This window comes from Schistocerca gregaria, chromosome 3 (assembly GCF_023897955.1).
Source record: "Schistocerca gregaria isolate iqSchGreg1 chromosome 3, iqSchGreg1.2, whole genome shotgun sequence".
Lineage (NCBI taxonomy): Eukaryota > Metazoa > Arthropoda > Insecta > Orthoptera > Acrididae > Schistocerca > Schistocerca gregaria.
The window spans coordinates 732,631,944-732,653,816 of NC_064922.1; the positions used below are offsets into that span (position 1 = coordinate 732,631,944).

At 43.8% G+C, this 21,873-nt stretch overlaps 1 protein-coding gene across 1 annotated transcript in view; it reads right to left on the reverse strand.

Moving 5' to 3' along the window:
• The window catches only part of LOC126353771 (uncharacterized), a 55,828-nt gene that overhangs the window by 27,287 nt on the left and 6,668 nt on the right, over positions 1-21,873 (reverse strand). Inside the window, exons 3-4 of the mRNA XM_050002851.1 lie at positions 3,307-3,508; positions 2,756-3,037 (exon numbers count right to left, since the gene is read on the reverse strand). Of these exons, the coding sequence (XP_049858808.1) occupies positions 2,756-3,037; positions 3,307-3,508 (484 nt within the window). The remainder of the gene's footprint in view (positions 1-2,755; positions 3,038-3,306; positions 3,509-21,873) is intronic.

A 21,873-nucleotide genomic window follows, 5' to 3' on the forward strand; every position in this document is an offset into this window, starting at 1 on the left:
GCATGCTCTGTTGCCTGTGTCTATGTGCCTGTGGTTCTGTCAGTGTGATCATGTGATGTATCTGACCCCAGGAATGTGTCAATAAAGTTTCCCCTTCCTGGGACAATGAATTCACGGTGTTCTTATTTCAATTTCCAGGAGTGTATCAGAGGTTTTCAACGTTTTCAGTCAGATTCACAGATTATGGTTAACTGTTTGCTTGATTTCTGTTTGTGCTTGAAGTTAAATTTGTTGTGTATTAAATTTTTACTTATAACGCAGTTCAGATCGCAATAAATAATAATTACTGCAAGCATCTTATTTTCAGAAAAATTGTACTTTATGTCTTGACACAGGTGTGTCAGCTGTTGATCGCCTCCTGACTTCACACAGAGTAAAGCTGTGGAGCAGTGGACACAATGTCATAACGACTTTATTTAATATTTCTCTCATAACAATTGATCGAAACTGGTTTTAATATTTATTATTCATCCCATAGATTTGAACTTATAATACAATGTACTGTAGGCAAACAAACCTGACTGTTGTCCGCAGCAATGCAGTTCAGCAACAGAGACTTTGCCCGCCCTCTGCTGACGCACATGCACATTTCTCATCCCCTCCACGCTTTCCATCTGTTCCGCCTCTATGCGCGGAAGCGCTGTCCTAGCTGATGTGGGCTTTAGTTAAATGTGGTGACTTTTATATAAATTTTGCATATTTCATGGTGCAAGAAAAAATATGTTGGTAGATCTCCTAAATTCATATGATCTGATGTAGAATGTGTTTTTTTCAACTAGGATGCAGGGGAATAGTGACACAGTCGTAGACATTTTTCTTCATTCTTTGTTACTAGACAGGCATTCTGTTAGTAAAAGGGTGAATGGCCTTTCAGACCATGATGCACAAATTTTAACACTAAAAGGCTTTTGTACTCAAAAGTTACATATAATTACAAACTATGCAAGAAAGTTAATCCAACAGCAATACAGTTTTTTAAACCTTGTCAAGGAACAAGAGTGGCAGGATGTTTATATTGCCGATAACATAGATGATAAATATAATGCTTTTCTTAACACAATTCTCACTCTTTGAGCATTGCTACCCATTAGAACATTCTAAACAGGGTACTAGCAGTAATAGGCATCCCACATAGCTGACCAGTGGGATAAGAATATCATGTAGAACTAAGCAGGAATTATATCAAAATGTTAGAAATAGTCACAATGAAGCTACAGTAGCCCATTACAAATAGTATTGTAAGGTGTTTAAAGAAGTTATTAGGAAGGCAAAGAGTATGTGGTATGCAAATAGAATATCTAATTCACAGGATAAAATTAAAACCACATAGTCAGTTGTGAAGGAAGTGTCTGGTCAGCAGCACAAGGTCGACGATATGAAGTTAGTTTGTAGTAAAAATATTTCTGTTACTGATAAATCAGATATATGTACAGTATTTAACAATCATTTTCTGAGCATTGCCGGTGAATTAAATAAAAATTTAGTTTCTACAGGGAATCATATAGCTTCCTTGGAAAATGTCTTTCCAAGATCTCCTGAAATACTTATCTGTGATACAGACAAGGAGGAAATTGAGTCAATAATTAAATCACTGAAGACTAAGGGCTCATGGGTATGATGGAGTGCCTAGCAGAATATTAAAGTACTGTGCTGCACGTTAGCCCTGTATATAGTCATATTTGTGATTTTTCCTTTAGTAATGGTCAGTATCCTGTAAAGTACTCAGTAGTAAACCCGCTTTATAAAAAAGGGAGAAAGGGATAATGTAGACAATTTTAGACCTAGTTCTATGCCATCAGTGTTTGCTAAAGTTATTAAAAAGGCTGTCTATGTAAGGATCATTGATCATTTTATATCACATGATTTGCTATCAAATGTACAGTTCGGCTTTAGAAGTCGTTTAACAACTGAAAATATTATATTCTCTTTTCTCTGTGAGGTACTGGATGGGTTAAACAAAATGTTTCAAATGCTAGGCGTATTTTTTTTATTTAACTAAGGCACCTGACGGTGTTGATCACAAAATATTGCTCCAGAAGTTTGACTATTACGGGATACGAGGAATAGCTCACAACTGGTTCACTTCTTACTTTAGCAACAGACACCAAAAGGTCATTATTCACAATGTTGAGAATGGCTGTGATGTGGGGGTCTTAGGGGGGTATGGTTAAGTGTGAGTGTATGTGTATGTGTGTGTGTGTGTGTGGGGGGGGGGGGGGGGGGGGCGTGCCCCAGGGATCAGTGTTCGGGCCACTCCTGTTCCTTATTTATATAAATGATATGCTCTCTAGTATTATGGGTAACTCTAAAATCTTTCTTGAGTGCAAGGCTATCAGCTACCACAAACTGATTTGACTGATGTTTTAAATTCTGGTTTTAATTTGTGGCCAACTAATAATACACAAAACCAGCTAGATAGTTTTCAGAGTCATTTAAACACTTGGCATTCCTACTCCACTTCCATTTGTGATGAACCATCCAAAAAGTAAAAATAACAATATGTCTATGGCAACAATGTATTCTAGTTTACCATAATGAAACACACACAAAACAACTACTTTATAAAGTTGTATGGGAAAAACTACTCTACAGATGAAACACTACAATTCTGTTACTGCATTACATGTACCAACAGAATTAAAATAAATTTTCATTTCTATGAAAGTTTTCTGTGCTAAACTAGGTAATTTTCTCATTGTTCTTTGACTATATTTAAAGAAAGCAAGTGTTTACAAAAAAATCTGAAATTTCTTACCTGCTCTGATAATTTGAGAATATAAGGCACTGCTGAAAGGAAACATGCGAAAGAACATGTACAAGACATTCAAGCTTTATCTGAACTTGGGCTGCAGGATTAGGGTGTGCTCGAACTAGTGTGACAAATGGCCGAAGTCCCAATAAAGTCAATGCTGTTTCATCAGGACTCACATGCAATGGATTGTGCATGTAACGAGACAAGAAGTTCTGCAATTCTGGAGGAAATGTAGCAGTCAAAGCCAACAACTGTTTCCTTGTTGGCAGCCTAGAAAATATATAACTGCAAGAAATAAATAAATTAGAATCCACTGAAGATATGAATATAAAGTGGAAAACATCAAACACAGAGAGCGATACATGTTATCTTTGTACATAACATTTTTTTTTCAGACATATTTTGCATGTGTTATTTTGAGTAAACAATAACTTCTTAGAAATTTTGGTTTTACAAGGCAAACTTGTTTACAAATACATTTAGCAGACAGTTTACACCACACAAAAGTAACATTCTAGCAAGAGAGTGTGTAAATACAGACACATTTCACTTACTTTATATCTTTCTGGAAAGATGGTTCCAACAACTTATCAGCTTCATCAAGAACAAATAGACGTATACAATTTGTTTTCATGTATCCTTTCTCTATCAGGTGTTTCACTCTGCCTGGAGCTCCAATAGCAATGTGAGTTCTTTTGAGCTTTCTTACATCTTCCTCAAAAGGCAAGCCTCCAATAAATGTGTCTACTTTCAGACCTTGCAAAGAAACAACGAAATCGTTAAGTAAATAAGCTTTCAATAAGAGACAAATACTTGAAATTTTTAATGGGGAAGATACGAAGCCGCTTCTAGATGTTTCTCAAATGCCCTCCATTTAAAGCCCACTCAGCTGTCTCATATCACCGTATTACTTTATCAAAAGCCACAGTTGTATGTTGACAATTACATTATATTATTATTCTACAGGCATCACAGGAAACACTTTAAAAATATTTCTTTGGTGAAGAAGGTTTCATAAATAAATGTGTGTCAAAAGACATAACTATACTTCCTGAAGCTCTGCAACACACATTCAAGGAAAGTTGGGCATACCAACATAATTAATGTTATTCAATCAAATAATGAGTTCACGGGACAATACAAGAGATGCTAAACAGAATCTACAAGAATTGAGCAGTTCTGCATAAACAAGCTGATCATTCAATTCTGTATAATGTCAGGTTTAAATTTCTTTACTAGTCAGGATACAATTTGACCAATAATAATAGCACGCAAAAAAGATCAAAAGCAGCAGCTTTTGAGTCTACAATAATACACAAAAGTTTGCCAGCAGGGTTCATCTAGTTAAATTTTGTTGTCTCCGTAGCGACTGTCACCTTATTGTGATCGGCATAGGTTAGCCAGGCAGTCTGAGGCACCTTGTCACAGTCCATGCAGCTACCCCCGTCGGAGGTTAGAGTCCATCCTTGGGCAGAGAGAGTGAGAGTGTGTGTGACAGAGAGAGAGAGAGAGAGAGAGAGAGAGAGAGAGAGAGAGAGAGAGAGAGAGAGAGAGAGAGAGAGAGAGAGTGTGTGTGTGTGTGTGTGTGTGTGTTGTCCTTAACATAAGTTAGTTTAAGCTGGATTAAATAGTGCGTAAGCTTAGGGACCGATGACCTCGCAGTTTGGTCCCATAAGACCTTACCACAAATTTCCATTTTTTCTTTACCTTATTGTGATGGTGAGGTTTGCATGCTCAAATACGAAACTGGGAGCTACGATGGTAGCATTTTAAGGCCCTGGCCAAAGAAACAGAGATGATTTGCCAGCTACAGTGAAAGTCCCTGGTCTCCGGGGTTGGAGATTTTGTGGTTGATTTGCACCTAAAAAAAATTCCAGATTGGAATAGCCAGACGGATAAAATTATGACAATACAGCAAGAAAAAAAGGAAAACTATTTGAATAAATGGATGAATGACAATTTAAACTTGGAATGTAGCAGCAGAAGCAGAAGGTAAGGGACTTAGACCTCGAACCTGCCAAATTGAAAACTGTCATGGCCGCAATTACAGATACACAAAACAGAATGGATCCAAGGAAATGCTCTTCATCTATCATATTTGACAATCATGTAGCTCATGCTTTATCTGGAGTAGCCATTTTACTTGACAATAAATACGGACACAGAGTAGACTGATCAGTGGAACCACCCATTTCAAGGCACAAACATCAATAACATTATAGCTGAGAATGAGATAAGAGCTATGAGCCCAACAACTTTCCATGGACTAATGGACAAGCTTGGTCCCATGGTTCAAGACACTAGGATTTACTGGAGTTATGATATTCCCTATGACCCATTTGCAGTACTATCAAAAACACATTTACCAACTAAATGGAGAACTTTTGAAAGGAAAGTGCCTAACTACTGTCATCAACACACAATCAAGAAGCATCTCCTGCAAAAGGAGAATATACGGAGACTATGCTGTCAGTGACTACATACGTGCACAAATTGCAGGCCTTGATGAAAGTGAGTGTAAAGATTTTAAAACTTTGTGCAGAAAAGTTGCACAAGAAGTTTCAGGTTCTTGGTACAAAATGGAAAGGAGAAAAGGCTTAAAATTTTGAATAAGTTAATTGCCTTGTTGATAAACTGTGCAAATCTCCCTTTTTTTATGAACAAACACTGATACAGATAACACAGAATACAGAAGGAAATGTATGGCTGTCAAGAGAGAGACTGAAAACTACAGTAAAGCTTAGCACCGTTCTCTGGACAAAAGGGTTCCAGTTAAGCTATTGACTATTAGTAGGTGGGACTATACTAGGAAAGGCCTTCAATTACACAGGATAGGGAAGGGAAGGCAACAGAAAAGTGTCTGGTCTAATAGCAAATAACTTAAGGGGGTGGGGGTAGGGGGAGCAATATCACAAGTGGTAAAATACCAGTGGTTACAATTGACAAAGCAGCAATCTTTTTAGGGTATGGTGGGCAGAAACAAAAGATGTTCATAGACAGGGTAAAAATGACATTCACAATGATAAAACAGGCACCCAGGAGACAAATTTAAATGAAGAAAATTCATGCAAACAGCCCCTGATTGAAACTGGAGATATTCAAAAATTTACAGGAAAATTAGGTTCATCCAGTGAACAGAATCAGTTAGCCTTACTGCATCAGAATGTCCAAGGACTAAGGGGTTGGTTGGTTAGTTTGTGGGATTAAAGGGACCAGACTACTATGGTCATCGGTCCCTTGTTCCATAAAAACTAAAACCACCCGAAGAGAATAAAAAACGAAGAACAGGAAAGACAGCAGTCGAAACAGGACATGAAATACTCCGACAGAGAACAGACAAAACAAATTAAAACACATAGTGTGACGGTGGTTGGCTGACCGTAGAGAAAAAGAGGAAAAGCCAACCACCAAGAACACTTTAAAAACTCAGTTTAAAATCAGAGGCTAAAAGCCAGAATCACAGAATCAACACTAAAAAAAACACCCACTCAGATTAAAGGATAAAAACCCCCTGCCCGAATAAAACACAAAACCAAGTCCACCATGGCAGAGTCATCTGATAAAAGAGCAGAGAGCGTGTCAGGCATTGCAAAAGTCTGCCTGAGCACGGTTAAAAGGGCGCACTCTGACAGAATATGGACCACCATCAAGGACGCCCCACAACGACAAAGAGGGGGATCCTCACGACACAGTAAATAACTGTGCGTGAGTCGGGTGTGGCCAATGCAGAGCCGACAAAGGACGACTGAGTCCCTGCGGTTGGCTCGCATGGATGACCGCCACACAGTTGACGACACGGAGTTTGTTAGGGGTGGTCAGACGGCGCCATTCAGCATCCCAAAACGAGATAACTTTGCGGCGTAAGACTGCCCGCAAATCAGCCGCCAGGAGGCCTCTTTCGCCAGGTGGTCAACAGTTTCATTGCCGGGTATACCAACACGGCCTGGGGTCCAAACAAAGATCACAGACCTGCCACTATGGGCGAGAGTATGCAGGGACTCCTGGATAACCATCACCATACGAGAACGAGGGAAACACTGGTCGAGAGCTCGTAAACCACTCAGGGAATCGCTACAGATAACGAAGAACTCACCTGAGCAGGAGCGGATATACTCTAGGGCACGAAAGATGGCGACCAGCTCAGCAGTGTAAACACTGCAGCCAGCCAGCAACAAACGTTGTTCAGAATGGTCCTCCAGAGTTAGTGCATAACCGACTAGACCAGCAACCATCGAACCGTCAGTGTAGACAACGCCAGAGCCCTGATACGTGGCCAGGATGGAATAAAAGCGGCGTCGGAAGGCCTCCGGAGGGACTGAGTCCTTCAGGCCATGTGCCAAGTCGAGCCGAAGGCAAGGGCGAGGCACACACCACGGGGGTGTACGCAGAGGGGCCCGGAAAGGAGGTGGAACAGGTAAACACCCAAGCCAGGAAAGAAGCTGTTTGACACGTACGGCGATCGGACAACCCAACCGGGGCCGACGTTCTGGCAGATGAACGACTGACTGCGGGAAGAGGACACGATAATTTGGATGCCCGGGCAAGCTAAAAACATGGGCAGCATAAGCAGCCAGTAATTGTTGGCGTCGTAACCGCAGTGGAGGGACACCTGCCTCCACAAGTATGCTGTCCACAGGGCTGGTTCGGAAGGCACCAGTGGCAAGGCGTGGAGGATTGGGTCCAGCACCCGCAACGCAGATGAGGATGCTGAGCCATAAGCCAGACTCCCATAGTCCAGACAGGACTGGATTAACGCCTGGTAAAGCCGTAGGAGAGTAGATCGGTCAGCCCCAACCTGGTGTGGCTCAGGCATCGCATAGCATTTAGATGCCGCCAACACGCCTGTTTAAGCTGCCGAATATGAGGCAGCCAAGTCAACCAGGCATCAAAAACCATCCCCAAAAACCTATGTGATTCCACCACTGTAAGAAGCTCGCCGTCAAGATAAAACCGCAGCTCCGGGTGAACAGTGCGTCGCCGGCAGAAATGCATAACGCAGGTCTTGGCTGCGGAAAACTGAAAACCATGCGCTACAGCCCGAGACTGCACCTTGCGGATTGCGCCCTGTAGCAGACGTTCAGCAGCTGCAATGCCAATAGAGCTGTAGTAAAGGCAGAAGTCGTCAGCATACAGGGAAGCGGAGACAGTATTTCCCACGGCCGCAGCGAGCCCGTTAACAGCTATTAAAAACAGACACACACTGAGAACAGAACCCTGTGGCACACCGTTCTCCTGGACTTGGGAGGAACTATATGAGGCCGCGACGTGCACGCGGAAGGTACGATACGACAGAAAATTGCGGATATAGATCGGCAGAGGGCCCTGAAGACCCCATCCATGAAGCGTAGAAAGGATGTGATGACGCCATGTCGTATCATACGCCTTCCGCATGTCGAAAAAGACAGCAATCAGATGCTGAGGGCGGGCAAAGTCAGTACGGATGGCCGACTCCAGGCTCACCAGATTGTCAGCGGCGGAGCAGCCTTTACGGAACCACCCTGAGACGGAGCCAGAAGGCCTCGAGACTCCAGTACCCAGTTCAAGCGCCGGCTCACCATCCGTTGAAGCAACTTGCAAAGAACGTAGGTGAGGCTAATGGGACTGTAGCTGTCCACCTCCAAAGGGTTCTTCCCTGGTTTCAGAATGGGGACAACAAGACTTTCCCGCCATTGCGACGGAAACTCACCCTCGGCCCAAATGCGGTTGTAAAGATTGAGGAGGTGTCGCTGGCAGTCCACTGAAAGGTGTTTCAGCATCTGAGAGTGGACGCTATCTGGCCCAGGAGCGGTATCAGGACAAGCGGCGTGGGCACTTCAAAATTCCCACTCACTGAATGGAACATTGTACAATTCAGGATGGTGAGTGGGAAAAGAAAGACTCCGACGTTCTATCTGCTCCTTAATGGAGCGGAAGCCCAAGGGGTAGTTGGCAGAAGCGGAATTCATAGCAAAGTGCTCTGCCAAGCGGTTTGCAAATGACGTCAGAGTGAGTACAAACTGCTCCATTCAGTGAGAGCGCAGGGACACTGACAGGGGTCCGATAGCCATAGAGGCGGCGAATCTTGGCTCAGACCTGCGATGGAGTGACATGAAGGCCAATGGTGGACACATACCGCTCCCAGCACTCCTGCTTGTGTTGGCAGATAATGCAGCGGGCTCGCGCATGCAGCCGTTTGAAGGCGATAAGGTGGTCGATTGGGGGATGTCGCTTGTGACGCTGGAGCGCCCGCCGGCGAGCTTTAATTGCTTCAGCGATCTCAGGCAACCAGCAAGGCACAGTCTGCCGCCGAAGAGACCCAGAAGAACGGGCAATGGCAGAGTCGGCGGCAGTAACGATGCCGGTGGTGACCGATTGAACCACTGCATCAATGGCATCGTTAGAGAGAGGCTCAATAGCGGCAGTGGAGGAGAACAAGTCCCAGTCAGCCTGATTCATAGCCCATCTGCTAGAGCGCGCAGAAGACTGACACTGTGGCAGTGACAGAAAGATCGGAAAGTGGTCACTACCACACAGGTCGTCATGCACTCTCCATTGAACAGATGGTAAGAGGCTAGGGCTACAGATGGAAAGGTCAATGGCAGAGTATGTGGCATGCGCCACACTGAAGTGTGTGAAGGCACCATCATTTAAGATCGAGAGATCGAGCTGCGCCAATAAATGCTCAACGATGGCGCCTCGACCTGTTGCCACTGACCCACCCCATAGATGGTTATGGGCGTTAAAGTCGCCCAGTAACAGGAAAGGTGGAGGCAATTGAGCTATCAGAGCAGCCAGGACATGCTGCGCGACATCACCATCCGGTGGAAGATAAAGACTGCAGACGGTAACAGCCTGTGGCGTCCACACCCGAACAGCGACAGCCTCTAAAGGTGTGTGGAGAGGTACAGACTCTCTGTGAAGAGAGTTCAGGACATAGATGCAGACGCCACCAGACACCCTTTCATAAGCTGCCCGGTTCTTATAATAACCCCGATAGCCACGGAGGGCGGGGGTTCGCATTTCCGGAAACCAAGTTTCCTGCAGAGCAATGCAGAGGAAAGGGTGAAGGCTGATAAGTTGGTGGAGCTCAGCTAGATGGTGGAAGAAACTGCTGCAGTTCCACTGGAGGATGGTGTTGTCCATGGCTGAGAAAGGCGTGACGGGACTGGGAAAGGAGATTACGCCGCTGGGTCACCTGCTGCCTCCGATTTAGCACCTGTGATAGTGCTTCCCATGGCGTCTGATGGACCGGCGAGATCGAGGTCCTCAGCGGACGCCAGAATCTCCACCTCATCCTCAGACGCAGAGCTGGAAGGTTGCGGTGGGATGGCTGCCACCGCGAGTTCCTTGGGCTGAGAGCTCTTCTTGGGTTTCTCACGCCGTTCCTTGGATCGCACCGGCTGGGAGGGCTTCAGCGATTCAGTCTCCGGGACAGAGGAGGATCATGAAGCCCTACGACCAGCTGATTGCGGGCACTTATGCCATTGTCGCTCATCAGGCTTCTCGCTGGCAGAAACCTGGAAAGGGAGGGACCCAAGGGACCCCTTGCGAGCGTGAGAAGCCGAAGAAGTTGGACACTTCTCCAGCTTAGAAGTGGGGACGGACGTCCCCGATGGGTGGGATGGTGTTGCTCCTGAGGTAGGTGGCGCAGGAGCAACCCGGTGGGTAGAGCCCCCCACTGGCGAGGGGGCAGGAGGAGTTGTACTACTCGTCCATCTGGCCACAATTGGAGAAACAGTTGGGGCTAGCACAGGTGTTGTAGCAGCAGCGTAGGAAGATGTCATTCTCACAGGATGGAGTCGGTCGTATTTCCTTTTGGCCTCAGTATAGGTTAGTCGATCCAGGGTCTTGTATTCCATGATTTTACGCTCTTTCTGGAAAATTCGGCAGTCTGACGAGCAAGGTGAATGGTGCTCCCCGCAGTTGACACAGATGGGAGGCGGGGCACATGGAGCATTGGGATGTGATGGGCGTCCGCAATCTCGACATGTGAGGCTGGAAGTGCAGCGAGAAGACATATGGCCGAACTTCCAGCACTTAAAGCACCGCATCGGGGAAGGGATATAGGGCTTAACGTCACATCGGTAGACCATCACCTTGACTTTTTCCGGTAATGTATCCCCTTCGAAGGCCAATATGAAGGCACCGGTAGCAATCTGATTTTCCTTCGGACCCCGATGAACGCGCCAGACGAAATGTACACCTCAGCGCTCTAAATTGGCGCGCAGCTCTTCATCAGACTGCAAAAGAAGATCCCTATGGTAAATAACTCCCTGGACCATATTTAAACTCTTATGGGGTGTGATCATAACGGCAACATCCCCCAACTTGTCACAAGCGAGTAACTGTCGTGACTGAGCAGAGGATGCCGTTTGTATCAGGACTGACCCAGAGCGCATTTTTGATAAGCCCTCCACTTCCCCAAACTTGTCCTCTAAATGCTCGACGAAGAACTGAGGCTTTGTGGAGAGAAAAGACTCCCCATCAACCCTCGTACAAACTAAGAAGCGGGGCGAATAACTGCTACTGCCATCCTGAGACTTACGTTCCTCCCACGGTGTGGCCACGGAGGGGAACGTTTTCGGATCATACTTCTGAGCGTTAAACTGAGCCCGAGAACGCTTAGAGACTGCTGATGGCTGGCCACCAGCGAGTGACGATGTACCACGCTTCATTGCGGGTCATCCGCCCTGATGCCACCTACTCCGACCAAGGGCCCTCCCCACGGGCGCCACCCAGCCACAGCAAGAGCCAACTGGCAGGATGGCCATTGCCGGGAGTCCTGATGCCCCAGGGAGATGGGCATCTATTCCTTGGCATACATGGGGAGTTAACAGCGCAGGCATCATTAGAGCGATCCCTGTGTTGTCAGGGGGCTACAACCAACAGGGTACATGGCGGCCCCACCACAACGGACTGGCTACCGTGCTGGATGTTAGGTAACATGTGGTCCATGGTCGCCGTCGGTGCAGAAAGAGGCACTGCACAGTGCAAGGTGTTATCTGCACGCAGAAAAAGAGTCATGCCCAAGAGATGGAGAGCGGACAGGACTGTAGTTCAACGGTGTATAAGCTGGTGAAAGGTCTGATCGCAAGATGGACACAATGCACCAAGTAAGGCGCCCTTCCCCAATCGGCTCGCTCTTCGGAAAATTTTGAGAGATGGAGAGCAAACCCAACAGGGGACCATCATATAAGGCCGAAAAGTTTGAGACTCCTTTTAGTCGCCTCTTACGACAGGCAGGAATACCGCGGGCCTATTCTAACCCCCGAACCCACAGGGGGAGGACTAAGGGGTAAGCTTAATGAGTTGCTTATATGTGTTGAATTAAAGTTGAAGAAACCAGTTGATATAATCTGCCTCTCTGAACGTCATGTGACCATTGGTATAGATATGTTAAATGTTACAGGTTTCAAGTTAACTTCTTACTTCTTCACAGAAAATATGGGGAAAGGAGGAGTTATCACATCAGTCAGAAACTGCTTTAATTTCAAGAACACTGATAATACATTTTGCTCAGAACAGCACTTTCAAGCTTGTGCAACAGAAGTAATATTTCATGATAAGTTCTTTATAATAATAAGTGTATACAGAGCACCTTCAGGAAACTTAACCTCTTCATAAAAAATCTGAAAGCTCTGTTGTCACATCTCACAGTTAAAAACAAGAGACTGATTGCTGGTGATTCATTGAAAAGTTCTGTCACTGAATAATTATTGCAGTCAGTAACACCGTCATTCAATTTAATACCTCCTGTGAACTATGCAACTAGGGCATGTAAATGCTATGAGACTGCTATTGATAATAAGGAAAAAGTCATATCACAAAACCAAAAGTAAATATCCTATCTGATCGTGACATGCAGCATCATATGCTAAATGTTGAAACTTGTCAAGACACAAAAACTATTAAAACTGACTACAGGAGGGCAATAAATCAGTCAAAAATTGACAATTTTAGGAGACTGCTCAAAGTCATGAACTGGCTAGATTTTTACAATAATTCTGACCAAATAGAGAATACAAAGCATTAATTAATAAAATTATTTCCTCTTTAGAAAATTGTTTTCGCCTAAAGGTAGCTCAAATCAAACAGAAGTTTAAAAATAAACCATGGATTACACAAGGACTAAAGACATCATGTGGAACTGTACAATCTAGGAACAGCTCTGATGCTAGCATTTTCATGTATTACAAAGAATACTGTAATATAGTAGTCTAACCCAGAAATCTAACCAGCTTTATTATGAGAAAAAGATAATTACATCAGGCAACATATTATAAACGATATTAAATATAGTGAAGACAGGGACAGATGGGGCCAAAAAGGAAGAGGAACAGGTAGCTCTAAGAATAAAGAGACATTGACAGCTAGTGCATGTAGTGTTTCAAACCTCTTAACCAAGTACTTCGTTTCTGTTACTGTCAGCTTGGGGTTATCAGTTTCGGTAAACAGTGCAATGGAGTATCTGAGACAGGACTTAATCAATAACTTCAATAAAATGGAAATGATACTCAAGTCTCCCAAAGAAGTAGCATCCATTGTAAAATCCTTAAATACTAAGTATTCTAGTAGTTATGGTAACATATCAACGAAGTTAATCAAAGAGTGCTCATGCGAGTTGAGTTCAGTCTTACATTACTTGTGTAATTAATCTCTTATCAGCTACATATGTCGAAGTTAAGCCTCTTTATTAGAAGGGGGATAAAGAGAGTCCATCAAACTACTAGCCAATTTCACTTTTTTTCCCAACAATATCTGAAAAGGTTGCGTTCAAGCATCTGACTGCAAATAAGATATGGTGCAAGTCACAATTTGGATTCCTTAAGGATTATGATATAGAGAAAGCTATTCACACGTACAGTGAGAATGTACTTAATTCACTAGGTAAAAACTTAAGGGTACTGGCATTTTCTGTGACCAGCCAAAAGCCTTTGAGTGTGTCACTCACAGCATTCTTTAAAGTAAATTACAACATTTTGGTGTTATCGGCAGTGCTGCGAAATGGTTCGAGTAGCAAACCGGGGTATCTGTCCCCGGCAGCAATTTCAGGGGGCACAACATTCATATCCTTGAAGAAAAAAACCTTGTTACACAAAGCACCTAGTACCAGGCACACTTTGGTTTATCTATTGTTCAAATGATTTTGAAACGCATCCCCGTTGGTTTCTGAACACACTTTAAGTGGATTTCCAAATGAATCATAAGTTGATTTTTGAATGTGTGCATAGTGTACATGATGTCTCTGCCAAAGGAATCCCTGCTGCATCTAGAACTAAAAAGCTTTCCTGAAGACAAAAGAGGACCAGCTATACAAGGTGAGCCGAATAAACCCTAACGGGTGAATGTCAATCACTGTTTGTTTAAGTGGTTGATTTGGTGCACCAATTATAAGCAATGTTATAATTATTAGCACCATCCACAGATTCAGACAACCAGAGGAGCAATCAACAACTAACATGAGTAACAGGTAAGAAAGGCCACGTATTATCTTCTCAGTGTACCCAGGAAAATGAAATTTTGACAGAAAATTTTTGCCAGATCACTACACTACTAAGGGCCAATTGTACAGTTCATGGTCGGAGCCGTATAATTGTTATTCTCGGAATAGCACAGAAAATGCATTGTACAAACACATAGTAACGCGTAACTGAATAGTATACGCTGAATATCTAAACCGGTGATTCTGGCAGGGTTAGTAAAGTTAAATACACAATAAGTTTTGACAGTGGCAGCAATAGTTACAGAATTAGTGATGACATGATTGAAACTTCACGGCAGATTAAAACTGAACTTGGGACCTATGCCTTTCGCAGCAAAGTGCTCTACCAATGAAGTGCAAAGATCCCGAGCTCGAGTCTCAGTCCGATGTGCAGTTTCAATCTGCCAGGAAGTTTCATATTAGTGCACACACTACTGCAGAGTGAAAATTTCATTCTGATGACTAGATTGTTTGTTAGAACAAGGAAGGATAAGAAACAAGGAGGTCTCACTGATTATCTGGAAGAATATGACAACTCCAAATTTATATAAAAATTTCACACTGCTACTACTACTACTTTTTGATCTTATGCTTGAAAAACTGGAGCATATGAATGAAATGTCTTAATAGGCATTTGATATGGGTACTTCGAGAATTATATTCTGGCGTGTTATTTATGTAAATGAGATAGATAGAAATGACCATTTGTGCCCAAGCTGTCTCACTTATATAACATATGTTACAACTGCTGAAATATTAGAAAGGCTTATTTTGTTTTATCTAGCAGTGAGTGACAAAACAGATGTAATCAAATTGAGAAACCACACCAGTCTTAGGTACTACTAGTATTAACAGCTTTTTCAGTATTAGGTGACAATATTTTAATTTTTCACGTAGCAAAACATTTGACGAGCTTTAATGAGGTAAAAGATTGTTTTACAGTAAAGAAAGCATGCTGTGTAAAGCTGTAGCAAGATTAAAAAGAAAAAATGCTGGGACCTAAGGATTCAAGAAATGTGTACTGTCTTGCTTGTCTCATGTCTTTACTAGTTCTATGTTTCCTATATTTAACTTTATGTCACACTGAAGAGAATGTTATTAAGACAACAAAGAAAGCAAATTTTCTGAAGCGTTTTTACTCTAGTGGTTACAAATGATCCCACCCAGTATTAATTGTAAGATTTTTAAGGGGGGAAGGGGCGGTAGGATGTCAAACTGGCTGGCTGGGAGCACGAGAGGTACCAACAGGACATTTTAATTTCCACTGCCATAGGTTTGATGGCTTCCATTACAAAATTACATTTGAATTCCAAAGTGGAAAATGTAGTGAATGTGATTGAAGAATACTTTGTGAAGAGGCATGGCATTCCACTTTGGAAGAACAAATAACTTATCTTAGAATTTCTCATACATGTTTTCTATATTAAACTCTCCAGAAAGATGTGAGCTATAAAATGAACTAATTTTTGAAAAATTTACTTTTTTTAAAAATTTTGACAACCTATCCGTAACACTCAAAAGGAAGGGGGTGCCACTATAGAGTTTTTGACCCAGTTCAGAAATATCGTAGATCCGGAGTTGGACTGCAGTGAAGAGTTGATTCAGGTGGAATGGGCAAAGAGAGGAAAGAGGCAAGGAGTGCAAGGGAGGGTCGGGGACAGGTGGCTCACAGCTGAGAGGGAGGCGGCAGTTGCACAGGATATGAATGCAACACACAGGCATTGGAAGGGGTGAATTTGTGCAGCACACAATGACAACAATGTGAGGGAATGGATTGGTAGGTGGTGACGGAATAAAGGAAGAGGAGACTGGAGGAAATGGTGTGGGTGCAAGGGGTTAGCAGAGATTGAGACCAAATGGATTATAGGAGTGAAGGGTGTGTTGCAAGATAAACTCCCAATTGTGAAGTTCAGAAAAACTGGTGCGGAAGGAAAGGATTCAGATATCACCAGTTGTGAAGCACCCATCAAAACTGAGCTTGCGGTACTCAGCACTGTGTTCCACCACTAGGTGGTCAACACTGCTCTTGGTCACAGTGTGGAGGTGGCTATTCAATCAGGACAGTTGGTTGATGGCCTTGCCCACACAAACTGTTGTGTAGACACTGCGTCACAGCTGGTATATGGTTGGTTGCATTAAAAGAGTGGGGAACGGACCAAACTACGAGGTCATCAGTCCCTTGCTATGAATAAAACAATGCCACAAATGTGAGGAGAAAACAAATGAGACTGACAACACAAATGGAATGAAAGGAAAAAAAATAAACCACAAGAACGATGAAAAGCAACAAATGTGTAAATGGACAAAAGGGGGACAACAAAAACACAGAAATGCAAGAAAAGGGATGAAGAGAGTAAAACAACAAAGCAGATGACCATGTCTGGTTGACCATGACAATAAAAAGGAGAAGCCAGCCAATCTGCAACACATTAAAACCTCCACCCTAAAAGCACTGGTGTGGAGGACACATAGGGACAAAGAATATACGCTAAAACTTGGATCATATGATAAAACTCACCATCATGAATAAAACTTAAAACTAAATCCGCCAAAGAGGCATTGTCAGATAAAATTTGCAGGAACAAGTCCGCTATCCCAACATTTTGTTGCTGGGCAGTCAAAGTGGGACAGTGCTCCAGAAGATGGCCCACTGCCAACCGGGCGCCACATTGACACCGAGATGGGTCTTCACGGCACAGAAGGTAACCGTAGGTCGCCCAAGTGAGGTCAATGCGGAGCCGGAAGAGGACAACCAATTCCCCGCAAGAGGCCAGCCTGGAAGACTTCCACACACTCGTAGTCTCCTTAATGACACGCAGTTTGTTGTGCGTACTGTTATGCCATTCCGTCTCCCAAAGAAGAAAAACCCTGCGGCGGCTCAATTAGTCAGTACACAGGAGAAATGACTTGCCCGGCCATGGGCTGATGTGCTCAAGAGCATGAAATATGGCCACCAGCTCTGCACTGAAAACACTGCAGCCATCGAGCAAGGAGTGCTGTTCTATAAGTCCATATGAACATAGGCAAAGCCAATGTGACCATCGGCCATCGAGCCATCAGTGTAAACCACATCATGGCCCCGGTACATGTTGAGAATCGAAAGGAAGTGACAGCGGAGAGTCGCAAGGTTAACTGAGTTCTTAGGGCCATGTGAAAGGTCCAGGCGAAGCTGCAGCCTAGGTGTGCACTATGGAGGTGTATGTGAATGAACCTCAAGTATAGATGGTAAAAGGAAGGACTCCACCTCAGATAGAAGAGATAGCACGCGAACCGCCATCATTAGCCCTGACCTGGGCCGCCGATGCACAAGACGGGCTGCCGCGGGTGGGAAAAGGAGATGGTAACGTGGATGTAAAGGAGAACTACGAACGTGTGCAACATATCTGGTGAACAGTTGTGCACACCTAACTTTCAATGGAGGGACTCTGGCCTCCACCAAGACACTCGTCACCGGACATGTTCTAAAAGAACCTGTCGCTGGTCGAACGCCACAGTGGTGCATTGGGTTGAGCAGATGCAATGCCAAGGGTGCCTCAGAACCATAAAGCACACTCCCATAGTCAAGGTGGGATTGAACAAGGGCACTCTAGAGCTGCAGCAGCGTAGAGCGAGTTGCACCCCAGTTGGTGTTGCTCAGGCAACGCAGGACATTGAGGTGCTGCCAGCATTTTGCTCAAGCTGATGGTGAGGTGGCCAAGTGAATCGAGCATCAAAAACCAGTCCTAAGAATCGATATGCCTCCACTACAGTGATTGCATCATCAGCAAGATAAAGTTCTGGTTCCGGATGTATGGTACAATGCCGACTTCATGGCTGAAAACAGGAAGCCGTGGGCTAGAACCCATGACTCCTTGTGAATGGCTCCCTGTAGGCGCCACTCAACAATTCCAGTACTGGAGGAGCAGTAAGAAATGCGAAAGTCATACGCATACAGAGGAGGCGAGACAGATGGCCCTACAGCTGCTGTTAGACTATCAATGGCCACTAAAAATAGAGAAACACTCAATACGGAGCCCTGCGGGATTCCATTCTCCTGGATATGGATGGAACTATGGGAGGCACCAACTTGGACACGGAAAGTACTAAGTGACAGGAAATTTTGGATAAAAATCGGGAGCAGGCCTCCAAGATCTCACTCGTATAATGTGGCAAGGATATGATGTCGCCAGGTCGTGTCATACACTTTTCGTAAATCAAGAAAGGCAGCAATCGTATTAGCGTCTGGAAAAGGCTGTGCGGATGGCAGACTCAAGGGACAAAAAATTATCAATGGTAGAGCGACCCTGGTGGAAGCCGCACTGACATGGAGCCAGTAGGCCATGTGACTCCAGGACAGGACCCAACCAAACCGCCAACACGATACATTCCAGCAGCTTACAAAGAACGTTGGTGAGGTTGATGGTCCGATAGCTATCCACATCAAGCACGTTTTTACTGGGTTTGAGCACCAGAATGATGGTGCTCTCCTGCCATTGTGATGAAAAGACACCGTCGCACCAGATCTGGTTGAAGACAATGATGAGATGTCGCTTGTAGTAAGATGAGAGATGTTTAATCATCTGACTGTGGATCCAATCTGGCCCAGGAGCTGTGTCGGGGCAATGTGCCAGGGCACTGAGAAACTCCCACTCTGTAAATGGGGTGTTATAGTATTCACTGTGGCGTGTAGTGAACAAAATCCCTTGCCCTTCCAGCCACCATTTGAGAGTGCAAAAGGCTGGGGGGTAATACTCCGACGCAGAGGCTCGAGTGTAATGCTCAGCAAGGTGCTTGGCAATCGCATTTGCGTCGGCAGAAACACGTCATTTATGTTAACACCACGAACACCAGTTGGGGCCTGGTACCCAAAAACATGTTTGATCTTTGCACACGCTTGGGAAGGTGACGTATCACACCCAATGGTTAAGAGATATCTCTCCCAATACTCCTGCTTCCGTTGTTCGATAAGATGGCGAACACGGGCAGTAAGCCATTTAAAGGCTATGATGCTTCAGTGACTTCCGGCGACCACCAAGGGACTGCCTTTCGCTGCGGGCACCCGAAAGTGTGAGGGATCGCGTTTTCGGCTGCAGAAACAATAGTTGTACTCACCTGCTAAACCATCACATCGATGTTACCACGTGGGGGAGATCATCGTGTGCTCTCCACTGGATAGATGGAAAAAGGCCAGGACTACAAACAGAGATCAATGTTCCATGTGCCAGACTGAAATGTGTTGGGGCACCTGTATTTAAGAGGCAGAGGTCGAGTTGTGACAGTAAATTTTCGACATTTCCACCTCGGCCAGTAAGCACGGTGCCACCCCACAAGGGGTTAGCCATAGAGAGCAGGGTTCTGCATTGCTGGGAACCAAGTTTCCTAGAGGGCAATGCAGAAGGCAGGTGTAAAGCTTAACAGTTGCCGTAGCTCAGCCAGGCAGTGGAATAAACTGCCACAATTCCACTGGAGGATGATGTGATCATGAGGCTGGGAAAGCATGGAACATTCAATGAGGCAGTTTACGCCTGAGGGTCAGCTGCTGCCACCAATATATTTCCTCAGCTGTCTGTATCCATGGTATCAAAGGGTCTGGTGAGATCTAGGTCCTCAGCGGATGCCAGAATCTCCACCTCATCCTCAGAAGCAAAGCTTGTACTGGATGTGTCAATAGGCAAGTCTTACACCTGTGTCTTCCTCAGGGAAATGACCATGTGGCAAGGGTAGGGAGTGGATGTGGCAGAGGGATAGTTCAAGATACTGTGTAGGCTGGGTTGACTGCAGACTACTACTTTAGAAGGGATGGGATGGGTAGGGTGTCCCTCTACTATTTGTGTGTTGTTACCTTTCCTCCTAAATTGTTTATATTCTAACACAAAATCACATACCATATTTATGAATAATAATTGGTACACCCATCAACATTTCAGTTAAAACAACATTTTTGTTGCAGCGATTGGGGCCATTTAATTTAATTTGTACATAACATATCAAAATTTGGGATCATTAGGTAAGTAATATAAAACATGGAATGCATGCAAAAATACACAAAAATAATTAAACACCTGAATTAGCACTGAAAGCTATGAATCACTAATATATTTAATACATCAGAAAAATTTGGTTGAAAAGACTAATGGCAATAATAGACACAGGGACAAAGAGTTCAAATGTAGAGACCCACTGACATCACAAGAAGTGATGTCAGCATTTAAGTTTATGAAAAATAGAAAAGTCATAGGTTGTGACAATGCTAGCACACAGTATGGCTTAAATATATCTTGTATGCAGCAAAAACCATATTTTTAAACATCCTCAACATTTCTCCCAAATAATGGGTGAGAACAGCTACAATACCCATATTTAAAAGTAAGGGAACAGGAATGAACATGACAATTATCTATCAACAGCACCATGTAAAGTCTGTGCAAAAATTAATTACATGGCACATAAAAACATACCGAGGCTCTCTCATACCTCTTGCTATCTGCAAGTGGAACAGGGAAAATGGGGGTGGGGGGTGGAAGGGGGATCAATTAGTGGTATCAAAAGTAGCCTCTGCCACACTGTTAGGTGGCTTGTCGAACATGATTTAGATGTACTTCTGTTGTTGATGAAAGAGACAGAAGAGAGGGAAGTCTGGTGCCCCCATATATTCTGGCACTAAAGTCGAAGCTTAATAGAATTATCTAACCCAGTCAACATATCACCATCAACAGTGTCACATATCAAAACTCCATGAGAGATTAAGGAGAAGTTTGGAATTTAACTCATGGCACTGGCTCAAAGTATGGTGCCCAGGAACTGTACACTATCACCTCTCAAACCCTCTTGCCAGTCAAACAATGGTGATCAAAATTACTTAGTCCATGAATATTCAAACACAACATACCTCAATCAAGTATCGCCATACATATAAGCATTAATAACCATGGTTGGCCAGCACAAATTGGGGCAAGATGCAAAGACCAACAGTATAGTCAAGTGCACTCTCTTTCCAGTTCTTTGACAGAAGAAAATCAACATTACATATACTTAAAAATTTTGTTGACAAACAACTTCCAAGCACTGGTGACTACCTGAATTATATGCATGTAAGTAATGAGCCCTTCTTGTAGGGCCAGTATTTGTGTAATTAAGCTATGCTTGGTTACTTTAAGCTCCTCTAAAGCTGCTGCTTAACTGGAGCAAAAGCATCAATACCTTAAAGAAATGAGTAATAAATATCTACTTTAGAATTAAACTTACACTGTGCAGCAGCATGTCATAGTTTTGAAATTCCTTGACAAACTAAAAACAGTCTGCTGGATTGTCTTCAACTCAGAACCTTACCAACTGTGCAATCCAGACTAGATTCATAACCCCTCTGCTGCGTTGTGGTAACAATGAGGAGGAGATAACATTTTCCAACACATGGGGGCATCAGAAGTGACTCAATATTTTAGTAACCAGCCCTGAAAGTCAATGACACAGAAACACTGTTATTGAAGTTATAATCAGGCAATTCATGCCACTGACATACAGGAACCATTTGTGGAATTTTGTATATGGGCAAAATACTATAAATTTCTTGGTCTGTACTCTGGGGATGATTTTCGATGGGAAAACAAAATTCATTTTATATTCAGGAAAAGAAGTAGTGTATTGTAGTTGCTTAGACAGCTGTCCAAACTAGTAGGCCATG